General features: G+C 40.5%; 1 protein-coding gene across 9 annotated transcripts in view; it reads right to left on the bottom strand.

The window, feature by feature from the left end:
- Arhgap15 (Rho GTPase activating protein 15) overlaps nt 1-17,392 on the bottom strand; it is a 647,156-nt gene that overhangs the window by 275,257 nt on the left and 354,507 nt on the right. For all 9 annotated transcript variants that reach the window (XR_001783199.2, XM_006498397.4, XM_006498398.4 and 6 more), the window contains one exon: nt 3,981-4,103. Coding sequence is in view for 8 of the 9 variants with exons in the window: in XM_006498397.4 (XP_006498460.1) it covers nt 3,981-4,103 (123 nt within the window). In the remaining variant the exon portion in view is untranslated. The remainder of the gene's footprint in view (nt 1-3,980; nt 4,104-17,392) is intronic.

Below are 17,392 nucleotides of genomic sequence, written 5' to 3'. Positions count from 1 at the left end.
AAATTATAGTTTATGTCTTGATGTAAGTTAAAGGAAAAGCATGCCCACATGCATAGTTCTATCCCAGGAAACAGGAACATACTGAGTGCTAGAGCTGCTCCTGACTAGAGCAGAGTGAGCAAGGAAGGTTTGCTCTGATAATGTGGGGCAGAATGAGATATACAGAAAGGAGAGAGACAGAGACAGAGACACACAGAGAGAACTAGAAAAAGAATTATTATCAAACATATAATATAATGGCTGAGGGATAAAGCTGAGAATTCTTTAAGAAGAGGAGAAAAATTAAGATTGGGAAAACAATTCATTCCAGTCATCTAATAGTGATACAAAGAAGAACTTAAAAGAGGAGTAGGCTGCACTTGGGAGGAATGTGTCAAGGAAAAAGCATTTGAAAACTGAAAGGAACCATTATTCTTGGGATTAAGTGCTGAGCAGGATATATTAGTTAAATGTTGTCATCTATATGCATTATTGTGTTTATAAACCTTAAACACAGAATATCAACATAAGATCTTATTTTGAGAAAGAAAAAAAGCACTCATTCTTGTATAAAAATGCAATAAATTATAAAAGCAGAACATTTAATTCTCTCTCATCTAAGCAGTGAAATTTTATACCCAACTGAACTACAGGTACAGCATGAGGGCATTAGCTGAGGGCTAGAAGTGCACAGTATGAAGGCAACTCTGGGCTTTGATTCCAAGCATCATACTAACACACACACACACACACACACACACACACACACACACACACACACCACATACACACACACACACACACACACACACACACCCCACAACCAAACCAAACAAATTCAAAACCTTGCCCTAGTTGGATTGGTGGAAGTCTGAGTTCTTTACAAAGCAAAGAGACAATCAAACAGAACCAAATAACGATAGATATATTGAAGATGCTTTTAAGATGATCAAATTCTCACGTGTTCTAAGTGAGTTAATGATTTCTGTTTCATAGTAACAAAGAGAATTAGAATCTCTTTGGATTCTTTGGAGGAATCATGAGGTTTCCAGGAGAACAAACATAGCACAGAGCACTTAGAGAAAATCAGAAGGTAATGGGACTGGAAGAAACCATTCCAAGAAGTGGATCCTTTATGAATTTAAGAAAGCAAGGGTGGTAGAATAGAACAGAGAGACAGGTTAATGAGATAAGACCCAAGATGGCACGACAGAAAAGCAGAGAACTCTTGTGGGTATGTGCACAAAAAAAATGTCATAATGAAATGAGATTGATTTTAACTGGTCAAACTTAACCTTGGGAAGGAAGGACATCATGCATGGTGGAATCCATCAGTCATGCATTATTCAAGAACATTAAGAATGATAAAGACACCACAGCATTACAGATACAAAAGACATTGAGAGAATAGTCACTATTGAAGATTTGAAGGATGTTGGCAAACTAGTCTGCACTACACTAGTCTCACAGCAGTGGCAGAGATATGGAGCCCAGCTTCAGAATACCTGTGCATAGAAACCAGTGTGGTATCTCTTTAAGAGCAAAGTGGTAGCGGAGTTAGAAACATGGCTTAGTGACACACATTCTGAGTTCCCTCTGCTATCTTTAAATCTTTAAATAGATTCATATACTAATAATTAAACATAGAGGTAGTATGTTATTAATTTCACTTAGATTCTATCCATAGTAAGATGAATAAAACTATTTTCTAAGCACATAGTTCTATTATTTGTATACCAGGAAATATTGGTTGTTCCTAAATGAAACAACAAAAGCACAAAAACCAAGCAATTGTTACCTTTTCTAAACACTGTAAACCCAACTATTTCCTATTCATGGACATCAATGCTATTATTTGAAAGAGTACAATAGAGAACCTTGGGTGAAACTAAGGAGCTATTCAATTCCATAAATGAGTTGCAGTCATGTACAAACACATCTCCTTCCCCATAACATGCCTCTCACTCACAATCCACATGTTCAACTGATTCAAGTTGTGTGCCCAGTGAGAAAGTCACTGTAGCAAACTCATACCTCTGAAAATGGCTCCTCCTCTCTTAGGTAATGTGAACAGACTTGGGCAATTTCAGAGGTTATCTGGTTGCTCGCCATTTTATATTTGCTATCATTATATTTTCCTCCAGAGCTATGTTATAATATTGCAAAGCCCTATCAAGTGGCTTTCCAGATAGAGATTTTGGCCTATGCAATCAGATCATGGCTCAAAACCATACAGTTTACATAATAGGCTTGTGACTATGTATGCTTCGTGGATACCATGGTGAATGCCACAGTCTATAAGGCACTCTCCTTTCTGTCCTCACAGTCAGGGCTGGCTAATTTCAGAGCTCACTCCCCTCCACCATTGGAAGCAAAAACGTAAGCGAGAAAACATTGAAAAATGACAAGGGTCCTGAGAAATCTACGCTGAGTCTGGAGAACCACAAAGGAGGGAGTGTAACTCACCTAACTCAGGCCATGAGGCTGCTGTCCACATCTAGAGAGTCAGCATAAAGAACATGATACAAACACCCCTTTTAAATGCACTGCAGATTCATTTATAGAGACCATTAACACTCTTTCTAAATATTCTTCCCCTTGAAAGAGTATTTTCTTCTTTTTTCTTTTTGAACTGGTGAAATTAACTATTTAACTATTCATCATTTATTCTATATAAGTTTTCTCAAGTGATTGAAAGCTTTAATTTTACTTTCCTCCCTAACTCTTGGCCTTAACTATGATAAGAAATTGTGCTGAAGTGCTGAATATTTTAAAATTTGGTTTAATGCCATTTATCCAGATGAAAAAAAAAAAAAAACCCTCAGTGAAAGTCTCTGAGAAAAGTTCATAGATAAAATTGAAACAAGCCAGGAAGTGACTACATTTGCATAACTTGATCTGTATTTGGGGAAAAAAAGAGATGCTGCTGAAGTCAACAATGGAAGCTTATCAAATCAGAATTACACATAGATTTTCCCATAGCTCTGCTAATGAATACTGATGCATTGGTGAGTTATGGTGAAGGTGCAATGGAGCTGTAGATATGAAAACAGGCAAGCATCAGTTAGGATAACTGCATTAAGATTAGCTTCATCCCTCAGCCCATTCTAGAGGGCACTGTCGAGACTAATTCGCTCACCTGATTGGAGCCAAATCAGACTGATCAAATTGCGCTACTAAGCTAAGATGCTGTTCCTTTTACTGCAGTCACAAAAATAAATAAATAAATAAGTAAATAAATAAATAAAATTTAAGCTTGTGAAAAGTTGGCATTGTGTGAAATGCTAATGTATTTTTCTGAATCTCTTAAGTAGGCTAATAATTTGCACATGTCTTTCTAAGATTGAATCATCTATAGGATGGACTCAAAGAACTGGCTGAAGGATATCCAATGAAGTTGATTAGGCAGTGTTCTAAATACCCTCTCCAGGCATGTACAAATATTCTTATTTAACATACAGCAAAGCTGAGGTTCAGGAAATGCACAACTTCTACAGTATCAATGGAATTAACTGGTAGATACAATGCCCAGATACTTGGAATGGTCCTTCTAGTCTTAGTAGCATAGTTTAGGACTTTTTCCCCTCTGCCTGAAATATCTTTGCAGGGATATCTCTGTATCTTGCTTGACACTAAACTGTCATCCTTAGGGGTCTCTGACTTTCTTAGCACTCTCTAAGACTCTGGTTTCAGGGACTAGACACCAGTATTTAAATCAGGAAACACTTGGCAGTAAAAGGGGGTTATTGATATTACTTATGCTAGGACAACAAACATGAGCAGCACAGGCCCATGGGAACAAGCTGCCATGCTCCAAGACCATGTCCGAGGACCTCACTTCTCCACCCCGATGCAGAGGCCAGGTCCTCTGAGGCTAACTCTGGATATTTCTTTTCTGTCTAATCTCACACCGCCAACTTTATTTACTCAAGGGTCATTTTTCTGAACAACTATATTTTCCTCCATTCCAGAACAGGCTGCAAAACAACACTGTCCGGTACCTTTAATGAGTCCCTTTTCCTGCAAAGTTTTCAGAGAAGGTCTTCTGGAGATGAACTTCTTCAGTCTGCTCTTCACGCGATTCTTGTCACTTGTATCAGAAGCACTGTGGTGCAGTCGAAACACTGGGGATTAAAAACAAATCAGAGTTTTGTTTTGTTCTGTTTGGGGGTTCGGTTCATTTCTGTTTATGATTATTAATTTGTGCAAGAACAAATGGAAGACAGAAATAGCAGAATGACTACTGGGATGACTAGCAGGGCTCTGCTGTCTAAGGTAGGGGAGAGGAGTAAAATCTCTCTATCTAGACACATGGTGCTATTATTACCCAGTGTGCAAATGGAACAGGGCTAGCCACAACTCATTACTATGTCTACTTCCTTATGTTAAACATAGAAAACTTTCCTCTAGATAATTCCACATTCTTGTATCTAGAAGCAAAATTAGAATCAAAGAAAAATAATCCAAACTGGAGGAGTAGTTTAGCTTTGTTAATTTCAGCGAATGCTGATTATATGTTATTTCTACATAAGGTGGTGTTTTGGAAGGTTTACATGCCCAAATACTGTTGTTACTCTTATTTTTATATTAACTCATGTGATTACTCTTTTTAGTCATTTCTCATTCAAATTTGTACAATTTCCTTCGGAATTTCCATGTTCTCCTACTCTTCTGCCTGCAGATCTTACTTCTATTTTCAGTTAAGTGAGTGTCAAATCCAGTCCTGAACACAAGCCTCAGAACACATTCTGATCATTACACTCCATACTAAGGGCTGGGATTCAGTGACCAATGTAGCCCGTACACTCTGGGCTCCCATTGAGCCTATTTTCCAGCCATATTCTCAGACTGTTACTATTAATTTCTGATGGCAATTTGACGCAGCTGTGAGAAAGCTCTGTTACCTCTGTTTTGACACAATTTTATATATAGAACTGAGAACAATGTCATCGAAAAAGGTCGTAATACTTAACTGTACCTGAAATTAACAGTTTTCAACTATCTGTTTTAAGCCAGGTAAGCATTGCTATTGTAGCTATAGAGAGTTTTTATATACACTGTGAAGGACATTGAGCAGTTTCCCAATTCTCTACCCAACATTTTGCCAGTTGCACCCCTTCCTCAAAGCAAGGTGATCAAACATACTTCTACACATAGCCAATGTGCCTCAGAGGGAGGTGAAATTGTTACTGAGAATTATTGCCTAAATCAAATGGGTCATTTATATGTTTATGTGAGACATCTATATATTTCCATTTCTTGTCTCACCCCAAATCCCTGCAAATCCCATGACAGAATGTCAAAAAATGTAGGGTCAGGAAGGGTATTTTTTTTTTTTTTACCATTACCGAACTCATAAGCATGATGTGGTTAGAAAATTCATTGCAAATCAACACACACATACGCACATGCTCACACACATTACAAATGCTACATTATGAAAATAATTATGTAGTGAGTTATATCCTTTTGGAACCCCCTAGGTATTCCAGAGAGACTATTCTTAATTAGAGATATATATATGTGTATTACATTGTTTTCAATCCCGCCATCTGGCTCCGCATGTGAGACATGTCTGTAAGGTGTGTTGGACTGTAAGGGAAATAGAAATAGGGTCCTAAATGTTTTTATCTTCTCTCCTTCTTGCACATCCTAACAGCATCATGGGTAGGATTACACAGCTTTTAACAGGGAAAAATTCCAAAGGTGCTTGTAATGGCGACCTTCGTGAGTGTCTGCTTCCATTTCCTGAAGCCATAAATAACCATCCTTCGACAGCAAGTCGGACTGCAAGGCCCTTACCATCATCGCTTTGCTCATTTTGTTCTGAGGGGAGTTATGAAGATGTTGAGCTCAGTCGAAAACAGCCATATATGCCATGCTTTTTATTAACCAAATAACTTGAAAGAAGGTGCTATAAATACAAAATAAAAATGTAAGAAGACGCCTAGCCATGAAGACAGGTCCTTCGCTGGACCCTGCAAACAGCAGTAAAAAAAGCCGCTGAATATTGTGGCTTACAAATCTGATTTTAACAGCCAAACTTATAAAACAGTTTATGCTTTTCTGTTGTCAAGGGAGAAGAACTTGCCAAATTGTTCATTTTAAGTAAATACAACATAAGCAATTAAGGCAGGCAAAGTTTAAACACATGCCTGTGATAATCAGGACAGCTCGCTTCTGATCTCACTATTGACTCCCCAGAACAGTGTTCCTTTCCTTTTCCCACAGTACCCAGTGACCCCACACATACTTTTAGAAACTTGTAATCACACAGTGCAAATAAAAGGACACTTTACTGGAAAATACACAGTGCGGTACAATAATCCATCATTTATGAAAAATAGAATTCAGCCTTTTCTTTTCCTCAGAGATTTAACTACTTTTTGAGGGTGAAACTTCCTGCAGTTTGAAGATTTATGTTAAGCCAATGAGCAGGGCTTTTTTTCTTTTCTTTTTTTTTTTTTTTTCCGTTCCCATTTAAACATTTTATTTGAAAATGAAAAGAGCTGAAAGAGATATGGTTTGAATTCTAAAGCACTTAATCTGATTTACAGACGGGAACAGGAATTTCTCCTAATTCTATGTAGTGTCACCTCCGTGTGAGTTAGCTTGGCTGTACTAGATTTCCAGGGTTTCTGGAACTAACGTACATTTCCTTTATGCTTCCCTCCTATTCTTCCACTGACGGTGATATCTCTTTTGAAGCTCAAACAGGATATTTTTTTCAAATACCAAGAATCTTAAAGAAAAAAAGGAACAGTAATGTAATGTAAGTTTCTGCACATAGAAGCAAATAGTACTATCTTTAAACATGATTCGTAGCCAGTTCAGAGATTTAATTGGTGCTAAGGCAGACAGGCACTAGGATTCTGCCTGAGCTTTGGAAGGTGTTAGGAGAGTGGCTTTTTCAAGTGATCTTCACTTAAGAGCATTATGTGTGACAGTAGGCATTAGCTCAACATATGTATTCTACCCAGGCTAGCCGTTCCTGAGTTCACTGGTGTCCCTTGTACATTTTTCCCACAGTAGAGTAGGAATAAATAGAAGGGCCACACAGTGTGGATGACAGTCATCTATGACCATTCTATTGAGTGTATGGGAACCACAAAAGAAAACCCCAAATCTTCCAGAATCTAACAGTTTGGATAATATAATCCAGGATCGTGTATCTGCCAGAACTTTGCTTGCTTGGGACTTATTTTGAAATATTTCTTTTTCCTGCCAAACTGCTGTTCTCGCAGTATTCCCATGTCACAATTACATGTTTTCATTGTTACTTTTTTTTTATATTTGGAAATTCTAGGAGAGTTAAGGCTTCAGAAATGTCACTAAAAGAGAGAAGAGCTGTAACCCTTCAGAAACGCGGTTTTGAACAACTTTTGATGCTATCGTCTCTCATGTTACTAATGACATTTGGTGTGAAGCAACCTCAGGTGTAGCTAAAGAGTCCTGCTAGCAGCCAGGAGTCCCCTAGCTCTTCAGTTTCCTTTCGAAAGGACAACAGGGCAAAGCTGGCAGGGGAGGCAAGTGCAGCCAGCTTGGCACCCGCTGGTATCCACAGGCAGAGATCCAGGAAGAAATTTTAGAATAAGGTGAAGCCAAGCCTTTATCCTCAGAGGCCCTGAGGTACTTCCCAAACTCTCCCAAGGCTCACATGACTACTGGGGTGTTGTCTTAACTCGGGTTTCCCAACACAACTTCCTTGTATTTGGGATCATTCTGTATTGATACTTTCCTAAACTTCTTAAGAGCACATTCCTCAAAATTGATGGAAAAGAGAAAGAAAGCCCATTAAGTTTCTTTTCAGCATTTGCCTGTTTTTGCACAGGGAATACACACTTGGGCTAATGATGGCACTGGAGTAGATACTGCTTTGTCCTCTCCCGTAGGTGGTTTTAGATCATCCAGTGTTGTGTGTTACTTATTATGCTAGAGTTGACAAAAGGAGACGGTTTAGGCTTAATATACTGTTGGTCATATAATATCTCCTTTTCCCACGTGCTCAATATAAATACAATCCATAATTTAAACCCCCAATATACAGTCTGAGAAACCAAGTTTTTGAAACTTTAAATGACTCATTCAGAGTACAAATAATGATTAAATCTGGAAATAATTAGAAGAGTTAATGCAGGGAGTTTGAACAGCAGTACTTCTTTTCTACCACTTAAGTCCCACTTAGACATTGTAAAAATACAAGACAGGTGATTTGATTCATAATGGAAGGGTTTGCATATATCACATATTCAGTACCCTTTTATGGAGAAGTTAGAATTCATATAGTAAAATTGTTTACTTTTAGAATAAATTTTCTAGCTAGTCAATCTGAACCCGCTTTTAAAATCTCAGTTATTAAAGAGCTGAGACTACTATAATTCAACCATATGCAAATTCCATGGGTACTTTTTCCAGTAATGTGTATCCATGTCTTCCTCCTCTAATGAGTTCACCGTCTGTGAATTACTCAGTGATTCATATATGCAACTTTCTTTCCATGACAGATTTATGAAGTTTCTTTTGAGGATCTAGAGTGTAAAATGATATTTGCACTACTGGTTGAATTTACACTTCCTTTCCAGAAGAACAAAAAGAAAGAAGAGAAAACATAGTTCAGTAGCATCCATCTATCGAAACACAGCTTAGTTGGTTTTGTAAATAGGATCAACAACAGCGTCAGATATGGGGTCAGCTCATTAAAACACTCTTCTATTGACTAGATATTTTATCTTAACTCCTCAGGAATTGACATGGTGCCAGTCAACTCTTCTGAACACAACTTTGATAAATTTGCTAAGAGAGTATGTGGTTCCTGAGCTAAACCAGTGGCTGGATTTGAAATTTCAATCATGGGGAAGGTAGAGATAGAGAGACAGAGAGAGGGAGAGGAGGAGAGAAAGAGGAGAGAGAGAGAAAGAGAGAGAGAGAGAGAGAGAGAGAGAGAGAGAGAGAGAGAGAGAGAGAGAAGAGCCCATCAACCCAAAGAGCACTGTGCAGTAGAAACTTGTTTTCTAGGAGCAAAGGTGGTATATTGAAAGAAGAAATGGGCACTCTCTCCATGATGGAAAACAGGCATAGCCAAATGAAACAAAAAGAACCTAGTAGGGACTGTGAACATGGGTCTCTAAAGAGCGAACACTGGCCTATGGAGTTGTAAGCATGATAACTAAGAGCAAACAAGAGTTCTAGGAAATCATCTAGGCTCTTGTGAAAATGTAAGAAGTGTGCCAAAATGAAAAAAAAAGATTTATGATGGAAGTTATTGTTTATTTTAAGGCCAATCTGGCACAAACCCTAGAATGCACACTGCTAAATGGGGAGAAATTTAAATCCTCTCTCAGCATGCACATACACGGTAAGAACCAACAGAATATAGCACTAGCACACATTAGCTTCTACACTCCTGAAAACGTATAGAGATGTTTGGTATTTTTTTGTTTTTTGTTTTTTGTTTTTTTTTTTAAACAGGTGTGGGGCAGAGAGAAAGGACTGTTCAGTTTTCCTTTAGTTCTCAGAATTCCGGTCTTTGCAAATACTACAACATATCTTTAGAAAAGTTATAGATATACATTTTCAAACATGAATTCAGTTTTGCAACTTAATTTTATGTTTCTCTCCATTAATTCGTTTATTTATTCACTTTACATCCCTATTGCAGACCCCCTGTCCATCTATTCTCCCCCTCACAAAGCCCCTTCCTCACTCCTCCCCTGATCTGAGAAGTAGGAGTCTGTCCTGGATACCAACCCACCAGGGCACATCAAGTCACTACAGGACTAAACACTTCTTCTCCCACTGAGGCCAAACAAGGCAGCCTAGTTAGGAAACAGGATCTACAAGCAGGCAACAGAGTCAAGGACAGTCCCCCAACACATACACACACACAAACACACACACACACACACACACACACACACACACACACACACACACACACTAGTTGTTGGGAGACTTACATGTAGAGCAAGCTGCATATCTGCTATCTATGTGCAGGATGGGGCCTGAGTTCAGCCCATATATGATCTTTGGTTGGTGGTTCAATCTCTGGGAACCACCAATGATTCATGTTAGTTGATCTGTTGGTCTTCCTGTGGAGTTCCTACCCTCTATTTGGTTTCCCAATCCTTCCCCTAACTCTTCCACAAGACTCCCTGAGCTCTGTCTAAATTTGGGCTGTGGGTCTTTGCATGTATTTCAGTCAGCTGCTTGGTGGAGCCTCTCAGAGAACTGTTATGTTAGGCTTCTGTCTACAAAATAACAGAGGACCATTAATAGTGTCAGGGATTTGTTCATACCCGTGAGATGGTTCTCAAGTTGGATCTGTCTTTGGTTGACCATTCTCTCATTCTCTGCTCCACCTTGGTCCTTGCACTTATTGTAATCAGGACAAATTTTAGGTCAAAGGTTTTGTGGGTGGGGGTTTTTTGTCTGCCTAGTTGCAAGAGTTGGGTACTTCAGGCTCCATTTCCCCCCACTGCTAAAAATCTCAGCTAGAGTAACCCTCATAGACTTACTAGAGCCCTCCCAGTACCAGGTGAGTATATACACATTTCCTTTTGGGGCCAGTTTACCTCAGTCAGGATGATATTTTCTAGGTCTGTTCACCTGTCTGCCAATTTCCTTGTTTTGTTTTGTTTTTTTTTAAATAGATGCCCTTGTTTTTAATAGATAAGTAATGCTCCATTGTATAAATGAATCACATCTTCTTTAGCCATTGTTTAGTTGAGGAACATCAGAGTGTTTCCAGTTTCTGGCTATTACAAATAAGGCTGCTATGAACTTAATGAAGCAAGTGTCCTTGTGGTATGGTAGAGAATCTTTTGAGTTTACGCCTAGAAGTGATCTAGCTGGACTTTGAGGTAGAACTATTCCCAATTCTCGGAGAGACTGCCAAATTGATTTCCAGAGTAGTTGTTTAGTGTGCGCTCTTACCAGCAATGGAGGAGTATTCCCTTTGTATGCACCACATCCTCACCATCATGAGCTGTCATCAAGTATGAAATCTGAGCCAGAACAGAAACACACACACACACACACACACACACACACACACACACACACACACATGCATGCATGCATGCAATCATGCATGCACCATCACCATCATCACCACTACCCTCATGTATCACAAACATGGTGTGAGAAATGTCTTCAAAATAATAATCAGATGACATACTTTATGTGTGTATTTGAATTACACAAAAATTACGGGGCTGACGAGTATGCTTTGTGGGTAAGCAGCTTACCATAGAAACATTAAGACATGGTTTTGTAAAGTTTGGAGCTGAGACAAAAGGATGGACCATATAGAGACTGCCATATCCAGGGATCCATCCCATAATTAGCCTCCAAGCGATGACACCATTGCATACACTAGCAAGTGTTTGTTGCAAGGACCGTGATATAGATGTCTCTCGTGAGACTAGGCCGGGGCCTAGCAAACACAGAAGTGGATGCTCACAGTCAACTATTGGATGGATCACAGGACCCCCAATGGAGGAGCTAGAGAGAGTATCCAAGGAGCTAAAGAGATCTGCAACCCTGTTGGTGCAACATTATGAACTAACCAGTACCCCAGAGCTCTTGACTCTAGCTGCATATGTATCAAAAGATGGCCTAGTCGGCCATCACTGGAAAGAGAGGCCCATTGGACAGGCAAACTTTATATGCCCCAGTACAGGGGCACGCCAGGGCCAAAAAATGGGAATGGGTGGGTAGGGGAGTGGGGGGGGGGAGGGTATGGGGGACTTTTGGGATAGCATTGGAAATGTAATTGAGGAAAATACGTAATAAAAAAAAAGACATGATTTTGTATCTCTAGTACCACACACTAACAAATATACAAGGTATATCCAAAAGAGAATAAAAGAAAAATGTATAACATGTGGTAGATAATAATGTATATTTATGATACATACATGTATATTTAGATGCAAATATAGGTATAAGAATTGTTTTTCATATATACATACATATATATATGTGGAGATATAGATATGGATATGGATGTAGGTAGAGCATTGAAGCACTTTTTTTACTGTTATTTTTTTATTAGGTAGTTATTTCATTTACATTTCCAATGCTATCCTAAAAGTCCCCCTCCTGTTCCCCCACCACCCACTTCCACTTCTTGGCCCTGGCGTTCCCCTGTACTGAGGCAGATAAAGTTTGCACGGCCAATGGGCCTCTCTTTCCACTGATGACTACTAGGCCTTCTTCTGATATATATGCAGCTAGAGACATGAGCTCTGGGGGTACTGGGTAGTTCATATTGTTGTTCCACCTATAGGGTTGCAGATCCCTTTAGCTCCTTGGTTACTTTCTCTAGCCATTGAAGCACTTTTAACTATCTTAATTTCAAATTTGGTTAGCCATTCTTATTATCCTAATGTATTTATTACTAATAATGACCAATGTTTTTGGAGTACTTGTTATATTTCAAGGAACTTTCTAAGCAAGTTGTGTCATATTTAATCATTATAACCTTCTAGCGTGTTAGGTTGTCTTCTGTTAATTGTCCATTCTTCATTTAAGAATCTGACGTTCTGAGAGTTACATCACATAACACGTGAGGAACACTGCCAGAATACAGGAATGCTTGAGTCATGAATCAGTGCCCTATCTTTTCATTTTCTAGAATGTTACTCGATGTCTAATGACATAAACATGTTAGTATTTCTTTTTTTGCCTTAATTCAGTACTTTCAATATAATGTTTTCAATGTTCCATAGGAATGGTTACAGATCCCAGAGCAGGGTGGTGTTTATTGCTGCAGTCCTTAGAGGGAAGTGGATGGCCTTAGGTGAGATGGCTGACTCGTAGGAGAGCAAAGGAACTGTTGGATGGCTGATCTAGGCACGTGGTGGTGTAATCACTCGGATACTGGAAGCAGCATGTTGCAGAAAGGCTCCACACTCACTGCCCAATCACTTACTATTCTCCCAGCGGCTGTATGGAGCAAGACAATACCGAATACTAAAGAGGAGATGTAGATAGACTGGGACTCCTTTAAAGCAACAGTAGCCAGCAATCTAACCTGATTTCCCAGCTCTGTTCTACATGTTACTCATGGTTTTTCCAAGACTGACATATTTACACACCCAACCAATAATGTTGGGGAACACAACCCCCTCTACAACCTCTCTACTCTTCTCTAACTCTTGACAGGACACCTCATGTTCTCTATGCCCAGTCACAGTGATGTGACTGACTTAAGTCATGAATGCTTTGCAGAAGGAGTATTTGAGTTATGGAAAGCAAATAATGGGAAAGAACATAAGAACTATAACAGTTTCTTCCCAACTATTGACATTCTTTCTTAAAACAACAACAACCACCAAGTGTGACCCTTTCTGTCTCTCTTTTGAATACTGTTACAGCTCAACAGGTCACATTAACATGGGATGTTATTTAAACCATGCAAGAGTTCTTTTGTGTCTCTATTTCTTTGTTAAATGAGGTTAACAATATCCATAATAGACTGCTGTATAAGGGAAATGCCTGGCTATGTTCAAAGTAAAAATCAGAAGGAGAAGGGTATGCTAAGCATTCCATCTATGCTAACAATTGTTACTCTTAAGGTGTGGGTATGTGCCCTAAGCAGTCAGCACTGTGCCCATAATCACTAACTAAGGACAACAGGTGTAAAACTCCCCCTTCTCATCCTGCAGTCAAGCACCGAACATTCTCAGCCTTTCCTGAGCATTCGCTATCTAATATCATTAGAGCTTACTCTTGGCTGCTGCATATTTATGTACACATTTATTTATGTGTATGCACATGTATTTTTATGTACATACATATTTGTTTGTATACATTTAAAAGGAACTGTTCTTTACCACCCATTTAAAGAAAAATCTTGTATGTAACTCCCAGAGTTACCTGTGATTAATATCTGCCAGGTAGACTGTATATTTCAAGACTTCGAGCATGTGTTAAAACGATTGGGTTTTGAAGCGCTATCTGTTAAAGACTTTCTGAACTGTGACAGTGGATATTGACAGTGCTTGTCAGACTAAACCACTATTGATTGGCTCACATCATGTGTATAGCAAAACCAATTTCTTTCAAGTGCTTCTTTCTAACCCAAATACATTATTGCAGCCTTCCTCTCTGTTTATTATAACACCCAAGCTCATCGTGTGGAGCGCATCCAGCAAAAGGGTTTCCCGACAGGCGAGGCAGCAGACACAGCACAGAGAAGGGAAGGGACTTAGCAATCCAAATACCCATGCATTGCAAGTTGCCGTTCGCTTTGGAAATATTGATTCCTTGCCGTCCTTGTTTTCATTTGACAATCCTCGTGAACAGGGAACAATCAGACTAAGAGTGCTTTGCTGTTATTTACTGCCCTGTGGCTCTCATGGTTTCTCCTACTGAAAGAAACTATTCCAAGCATTGTGTATATGTTAAACTTGTGGGAAAGAACGTGTTTATGTTCGGAGGTCTCTGCTCCCCTGCTGATAAACACACATAACCCTAAACACTCAAGTGCGAGAATGTGCATGCGCACATGGGCATACACACACACACACACACACATACACGGGGAGGGGGGAGAGGGAGAGGGAGAGGGAGAGGGAGAGGGGGAGGGGAAGGGGGAGGGGGGAGAGGGAGGGGAAGGGGGAGGGGGGAGAGGGAGGGGAAGGGGGAGGGGGGAGAGGGAGGGGGAGGGGGAGAGGGAGAGGGAGAGGGAGAGGGAGAGGGAGAGGGAGAGGGAGAGGGAGAGGGAGAGGGAGAGGGAGAGGGAGAGGGAGAGGGAGAGGGAGAGGGAGAGGGAGAGGGAGAGGGAGAGGGAGAGGGAGAGGGAGAGGGAGAGGGAGAGGGAGAGGGAGAGGGAGAGCGAGAGGTGTCTATCTTTCCAAACTTTAGGATATTTTCTTCTTCGCTGAGTGAATTAGGCCAACTTTGGGCATGTGCTACATATTGTACAGTTTTGCTGTGAACTTGAATTTGCATTGTGCCTCTTCTCTCAGGAAAGAACATTCCTTGTGGAAACAATACTGTTCTGTAGCAAAACGCAGTTCTCATAATACCCCTGTGAACGGGAACAATTCCACCTTTTTTTTTTTTTTCTTTACTAGAAAATAGAATCATTAAAATATCCCCAAATGACCTATCCTCAACCAGGCTCTGATGGCAGCGAGTATAAAAGGAGTGACTCTAACCCAAAGACCTTTCAGTATTAGGTTTACCAGGTAAGCAATGACTGGGGAAAGCCAAGCTGGCCGTTCCTAAGTTTCTAGGATAATTCTCGGAGTGTTCTCCAAATTGCTGTCCCCGTATGACTTAACTCTGATGATGAAAACACCGTAGACTTTCACTAACCCTGCAAACACTTTAATTAATCTGGTCGGCTGCCGCCAGCTTCCCCCTAGCCAAATGTGCCTAGAGATTACAGAAAACACACACACCCCTAGAAGGCCGACAAATTCTAGTCTAAAATCATCTTTCAAAGCCCCTTCTTGGAAAGCCACAGAGTTTTCGGTCCAGTTTGCACATTCTGGATGGGATTTGGGCTGAGATAAGAATTCTTTATGTCTTGCCTGCAGCTCCAGACCATGTTGCAGGGCAATGGCCACTCTGCCCTGCCTCCTTCACCCTTCCAGGTGGCCTTCTCACCCCCACATTCCCGAGCGCTGAGACCGGCGCCTGGCCTGGGCTTGCACTCTTGGCTGGCTCGGCAGGCCTGTGCAGTGAGTGTAAGCGTGGCAACCTCCCTTGTCTGCTTGGTGATATCAGGGATGGGAAAATGTCACGCCAGACACAGCCTCTCAGAAAGAAGTGTTTGGGGGGACAAAACCCTCTATTATTTGAAGAATTATTTTGACATAAGCGTCAAGCTATTTGCTCCAAAATGTGCGTGCAAAGCACTGTTGCCTACCCCCACAGGAAGTGTATTGAAAACGCATGCGAAGGGTGCGCCGAGCGTATCTGAGGACACAGTGTGTAGTCTACAGCTAAGTGATCAGGGATAGCAGCGTAGTTTGTCCTTACAAATGCTGACAGACAGCTGCAGTTTGCAGCTGGCAGGGAGCTTATGCTCGCTAAACAAAGATCTAGCTGGAGCCCGGTGAATACTTGGCTGTAGCGCAGTAATCATAATTCATAACATACATTTCTAAAGGAGAATTCAAACCCTAAGAAAAAGCTCAGAAAGACTCCTGTCATTTTGTCGCTTGCTGTGGTCCGGATATGTGTTGCTTTCGGGCTATTTTGAAACCCCTCGGGGTCCTATAGAGACCTGGGTCAGCAGGCCTGTCATAAGCTAAACTGCTTTCTGCTTTCCTATCACTCTTTCAGACCTCCTAAGCAAAGTGTTACACCAAATACTCTATTCCTTTCCCCCAAAAGATTCAAATGTAGTAAATTTTCCAATCTCTCTCTCTCTCTCTCTCTCTCTCTCTCCCCTCTCTCTCCAACTTCTCCTCTCTCCCTCTCTCCCACTCTTTTTCTTTCTTTGATTTTTGAAAACATCAGAAAACCTTATTCTTTTGGGCACGTTTCAGATTGCTGTCTCAGAAACATGAAATATTAAATCTGAAAAAAGAAAAAAACCCCGGAAAGAACAAAGTGTAACTGTCCCCAGTTTGGGGGACGAGAAAGACTCAGTTGTGAAGTCACTTGCCCGAGGCAACAAAGGAAGACTTGGAGCAAAGCTGGAATCCAAACTTCTTAACCATCATTTCTGGTTTCTTTGTCAGCACCTCCTTTTGCCTCTTTAATCCCAGATTGACTTTATTAGAAAAATTGTTCTTAAATCCAGAAGAATGTTCAAGGGAGCCTTTTCGGCTGCTTGAGGCGCCCACTGCTGGCCCAGTGCTTCCAGTGACTAGGACTTAACTCCAAATGCAATAATTGCCATCAATTGTTTTATTCTACGTATTCACAATTGGAGAGTTTTGAATATAATATGGAAATATATTGAAATTTATATGCATAATTATGCATAATAATATGAAAAATACATGCCCAAGGGGGGAAATTACAGTAGCCTTCCTTTGACATGCAACAATGCTAAGTGTTTGGCTGTGATTCTTTTCTCTAAGTTTTTGGTAACCTGAAATCTGCAATAGATTATTCTTATTATTTGGGGTTTTCAGCCTTCCCTTTCCCTGGGGGACAGAGAGCTGTGTTGCCGAATGCCAGGACACCCCTCCAGATGCAGATGTCACCGAGAAGGGCTCTGCTGGATATCCTTTCCATGTGTTTCTGCCTAAGCTGGGAGGGAACAGAGAGGATTGAGCTACGGATGGGAAACGTGCTGCGCCAACTTCCAACCCCTCTGAAATTCCAGCTTTTGGACTTGAACAGGCTGTGATCGGGGCCCATTACAAGCTTGTTCACTCTTGACAAAATGAAACTTACGGTCTTGAGGGAAAAAAAATCGTCTTCCTGAGACATTAAGTGCCTC

Source organism: Mus musculus, chromosome 2 (assembly GCF_000001635.26).
Source record: "Mus musculus strain C57BL/6J chromosome 2, GRCm38.p6 C57BL/6J".
Taxonomy (NCBI): domain Eukaryota; kingdom Metazoa; phylum Chordata; class Mammalia; order Rodentia; family Muridae; genus Mus; species Mus musculus.
The sequence above is the reverse complement of the archived record's forward strand: the minus strand, read 5'-3'. Positions and strand labels throughout refer to the sequence as shown.